This window comes from Chrysochloris asiatica, unplaced genomic scaffold, assembly GCF_000296735.1.
Source record: "Chrysochloris asiatica unplaced genomic scaffold, ChrAsi1.0 scaffold00303, whole genome shotgun sequence".
Classification (NCBI taxonomy): Eukaryota; Metazoa; Chordata; class Mammalia; order Afrosoricida; family Chrysochloridae; genus Chrysochloris; species Chrysochloris asiatica.
This window is the reverse complement of record NW_006408821.1, coordinates 529,585-534,464: the sequence shown is the minus strand read 5'-3', so window position 1 is coordinate 534,464 and position 4,880 is coordinate 529,585. Positions and strand designations below refer to the sequence as shown.

Genomic DNA, 4,880 nt, shown 5'->3' with positions numbered 1-4,880 from the left:
AAAAAAAAAAGAATATGGGATATGGCAGACCATTAAAAAAGAGGCCTGCCATGTCTCATAATCTTAAAAAAGAAAGCCTACCTGTGGCTTTTGTCTCCTCTATTTTAAACAGAATTTTTCAAACTCACAAAGTTGAAGCCTGCCAATCATTATTTCAAGTACTCTATAGGACAAGCACTAGACTGTAAACTACAAGGTCAGAGGTTGCAGTTCACCAGTCATTCTGTGGGGAAAAGATGAGGTTTTCTGCTCTTGCAAAGATTTACAGCCTCAAAACCCTATACAGGGTGACTATGAATCAAAACTTAACAAAAACAACAAGATCATTAAAACATAATTTATCGTTCTAACATACTCATAAAAATATTTTGCTTTATTGACACTCTTTTCTATATTAACAATATTGTGATAAGATTTAAGTCCATCTAGCGTCTTCAGGCACATACACAATTTGAGTCAGGAGATTTTTATTGTATAATTAAGTTTCTCCTTTAAAATATCAAAAACATTTTCATATATTTCAAAACTTCTTGGTATAGCTGAAAGAATATGGCCTCTAAGGTAGTTCCTGGATCCGTTTATTTCATTGTTTTTGTTTTTTTTTTCAACCTAACTTGAACAGTATCTTCTACCTTACAGGTTATCAGAAAGGACTAAATTATATTATATACACAGAATCAATGGTTCAAAGTCACAAGCCACTCCGCAGAAACGCTATACAGGCTTGCTATGAGTCGGAACTGACTCGCAGGCACTTATCAACAACAAAGTATCTAATTCATTTGATAAATATACTCTTGTCCATTACATATTCTGAAGAGAATCCTTTCTATAAGAATAACACCTCTTCTATAACCTAAACGTGGTACAATGAATATAACTTTGTCTATACTTCACTACTAGTGATACAACGCTCAATAAATATATTGCAATGACAAAAGCAGGATGGACATATGTTCAGGACTGCCTAGGACAATCCCAGTTTAAACCTAAACATTCTCTGTTTTTGTTGCTGTTAAGTGCCAATGAGTAGGTTCCAATTCAGCGGCCCTGTATAGGGTTCCCAACGAGCAGCTGGTGAGTTTGAATCACTTACCTTTTGGTTCAAACTCACCTTCTGGTCCAATGCTCATCCTATGGCGCAACTAATCTAGCAAATGTGTCCCAATTTGGATGACAAATTTTATAGAGTCACCCAAGACATAAAAATCTATTGAGATATTGGTTAGATAATTCTTCTCTACTTCCACGATCATCCTGTGCATATATGTTATCTGTTTGTGTACATGCCCTATTAGATTCATCTTCCTAATAATGTAAGTTGTGTCTTAGTAATCTTTGTTAACTGTGCCTAAGTACTGGACTGCTAGTCACAAGGTCAACAGTTGAAACCAACCAGCAGCTCCTAGGAAATTCTATACAGGGTGGCTATGAGTTAAAACTAACTCAATGGCACTTATCTACAATGAACAAATAAATGAATGGTTAAATGTTAGAGTATGGATTTTTGTCTCTATTATGTAATAGCCTCATAACTACTCTGCATTTCCCACCACCTCCCAAATTTGTATTTTAATAAAGCTCAAAAATGTCTGATCCAGTGTTCTGGTAAGTAACTTACTTACTAGTATTTCCACTTCACATCCACTTCTATGCTGCCACCGTAGGAGTTAAATAAAAAATAAGAAAGCTGGAGTTAATTATATGTAACATGTTGCTGTTGTTGTTAGGTGCCATGGAGTCGGTACTGACTCATAGTGATCCTGTGTACAACAGAACAAAACGCTTCCCGGTCCTGGGCCAACCTCGCAACCTCACAATTGTTGCCACACTTGAACACATTGATGCTGCTATTTTGACAATCCATCTAGCTGGGGGTCTTCCTCTTTCTTCTGACCCCCACCTTACCAAACATGATATCCTTCTCCAGCAACTGGTACCTCCTGACAATAGGTCCAAAGTATGAGAGATGAAGTCTGGCCATCCTAGATCGTAGATAATAGCCTACAGGCTTTTGAGGTTCTGGGAAGACTTTGTCTACTGCCCAAAGCTTAACTGAAATATTACAGAAAGCTTCAGTGTTACAGTTACATATAATATAAATGTTTCTAACTACATTTAATATACTTACCCATGTGAGTCATCTGTTTTTTGGAAATATGATCATTTCTCATCTCTTCACACACTTCCATATCTTTGTCCGAATTTTTTTGTAACTTGTGTTGGGCGGTAAGTGACATATTTATATTTTTATCTGTAGGTTGTTCCACGTCAAGTTGTTTTTCAACTACATTGGTCTTAACTCTTCTTCTCTGTTTCTGTTTTATAATTCTTTTATTTCCTGATGACTTTTCTGCCTTCTCAGAATATACTGCATCTTTTATAGATTTATAATTCTCCATTTCATCTTCTGAAGCACAAAAAGTATCCAGTTTTTTTCTTTCAATGAGCTGAGATTTTTCTACTAGGTGACCTTTATGTGAAGATTTGTCACTTGTCAATGTCTCATCCATTACATTGTCATGTTTCTTTCTTGATTTTCTTCCTTGTAGGACTACACTGCTCTCAATAGGAGATACTGTGCATTGTTTTGGAGAATTAGCCTTTCGTGGTATCTTAAGCCAAGATCGAGCACCAAAACTTTTCTCAGATTCACCAATTACAAATTCATCCTCTAACAACATCACATCATTTGGAGAAGAATGGAGTGGACCATGCCTAACAACAGAACTGAAAGAATATATTTCAGTAAGCAATCTATCTGGGGGTGGGGGGATAAGCAGCAGCAGATTTTTGCCTTTGCTTAGTAAATAAATTATCTACATCTACAAAGAAATAAAAATAATCTACATAACTTTTAAAGTATAGCTTAAATGACTTCTCAATTTTCTGTTCCTAAAACTTTTCCTAACTTTGCATTTCTGAATATCGGGTCACCATGACCTTCGGTATGGATTGCAACTCAATGTACAGAACACAAAAGTCCTGACCACTGGACCAACAAATAACATCATGATAAATGGAAAATGTGACACAGTAGGATAAGCACTAATTTTCCTTCAGTCTAAAAGACAAACCAGACCAAAAAATGCCATCGAGTTTAATCTGACACATGGTAACCCTACGTGTGTCAGAACAACTATGCTCTGGGTTTACAATGGATGAATTTCACAATGGAATCTCTAGGTGAACTCCAACCTCCAGTCTTCCTGTTAGCAGTGGAGCATGTTAATCAATTATACTACCTAGTACCTGTTAAAGAATAATTAACAGGTTAAAGGGTAATTAAAAGGGTAACTACATTCTACTTACATATCAGATAAAATTTCACCACCAACTAACCCAACTGTCATATTTGTGGCCCATTAAAAGATTAATTTCTAAATTAAATAGTATTAACAAGCCTTACATACTGTTTACAGAATTTTTTTTAAAAAAAGGTCTCAAAAGAACAGTTTATTAAATAACTTACCTAGATTCAGTTTTTCTTTTCACAGTTTCTAAAAACAATGTTGAAAATCTCTTTTTAGCTTGGGGTTGAATTTCATACTCTGAATCTTGTGTTCTTTTCTGAGATGCTCCTGATGGCCTCCTCTTTTGTGGTCCTTCTGATACTTTATCCTCTATTTCTATTTTTTTCAACACATTTTTACCTTCAAAGTTTAACCTATACATTAAAAGGTTAAAAGGAAGTTAAGTTGAATGTCTTAACAAAGTTTACTGAGTTTTAAGTCTTCCTAAACTTTCTTACAGTAACAATATAGAAACATCTTACTTAATTTATCTATTTGTAAACTCTTACCCAAAATATACAAAGTAAAATGCTCAAGAAACAGCAGTATTTGTCAATTAAAAAATAATAATAATAAATAGTTAAATAATACTCTAGAAGGAATGCTTAGTTTAGACCATGGGTCCTCAAATATTTACAGTATAATTGAAACATCTAGAAAATGTTGACTCAATAGGTTAAGGGAAAATTTTGAAATTCTATATATCTATAAAATCCCAGATAACACCATTTATTTTAATGCTGACCACACTTTATGTAGCAAAGTGTTAGAATATGTTTAATGACTCTAGGAATTATTCAAGACTCTAGACAAAAATGGCACTCATTTCACGGAAGTCTCCAACAGTAAATATTCTTCGAAGATCTACTTTGTTTTCTGTAGGTTTAAAGGGAAAACACCACAATGGACTACGGTTTATCACAATATACCACAGTTCACCAATAAGTATACTTTGGTACTCTAGAAATAACTTTACACATACTTACCTCTGCAAATGACAAATAACATTAAAAAATCAATTATATCTCTTAGAATTTTTCCATGTTGTTGCTAGGTGCCATCAACTCGGAACTGACTCATAGCAACCTTACACACAGCAGAACGAAACACTGGCCCGATCCTGGGCCAACCGCACTATCGTTGCCACACTGGAGCCCACTGATGCTGCCATTTCGCAAATCCATCTCACTGGGGGTCTTCCTCTTTTTCTCTGACCCTCCATCCTTACAAACATGATATCCTTCTCCAGTGACTGGTCCCTCCTGACAATATGGCCGAAGTATGAGGGGTGAAATTTGGCCATCCTGGCCTCCAAGGAGCACTCTGGCTGTATGTCTTCCAACACAGATCTGTTGGTTCTTTTATCAGCCCATGGCAATTTCAACATTTTCCTCCAATACCATAACTCAAAAGCATCATCAATTCTTCTACGGTCTTCCTTATTCACTGTCCAGCTTTCGCATGCATATGAAGCTACTGAAAATACCATGGCTGGGGTCAGAGGCGCACCTTTGTCTTCAAGCTGAAATCTTTGATCTTCAACACTTTAAAGGTCTTGTTCAATAGATTCGCGTAATGCAATACGTC

At 35.7% G+C, this 4,880-nt stretch overlaps 1 protein-coding gene across 1 annotated transcript in view; it reads right to left on the bottom strand.

The window, feature by feature from the left end:
* The window catches only part of CENPC (centromere protein C), a 167,360-nt gene that overhangs the window by 114,093 nt on the left and 48,387 nt on the right, over positions 1 to 4,880 (bottom strand). The window contains exons 7-8 of the mRNA XM_006874819.1: positions 3,473 to 3,667; positions 2,132 to 2,730 (exon numbers count right to left, since the gene is read on the bottom strand). Coding sequence (XP_006874881.1) covers positions 2,132 to 2,730; positions 3,473 to 3,667 — 794 coding nt within the window. The remainder of the gene's footprint in view (positions 1 to 2,131; positions 2,731 to 3,472; positions 3,668 to 4,880) is intronic.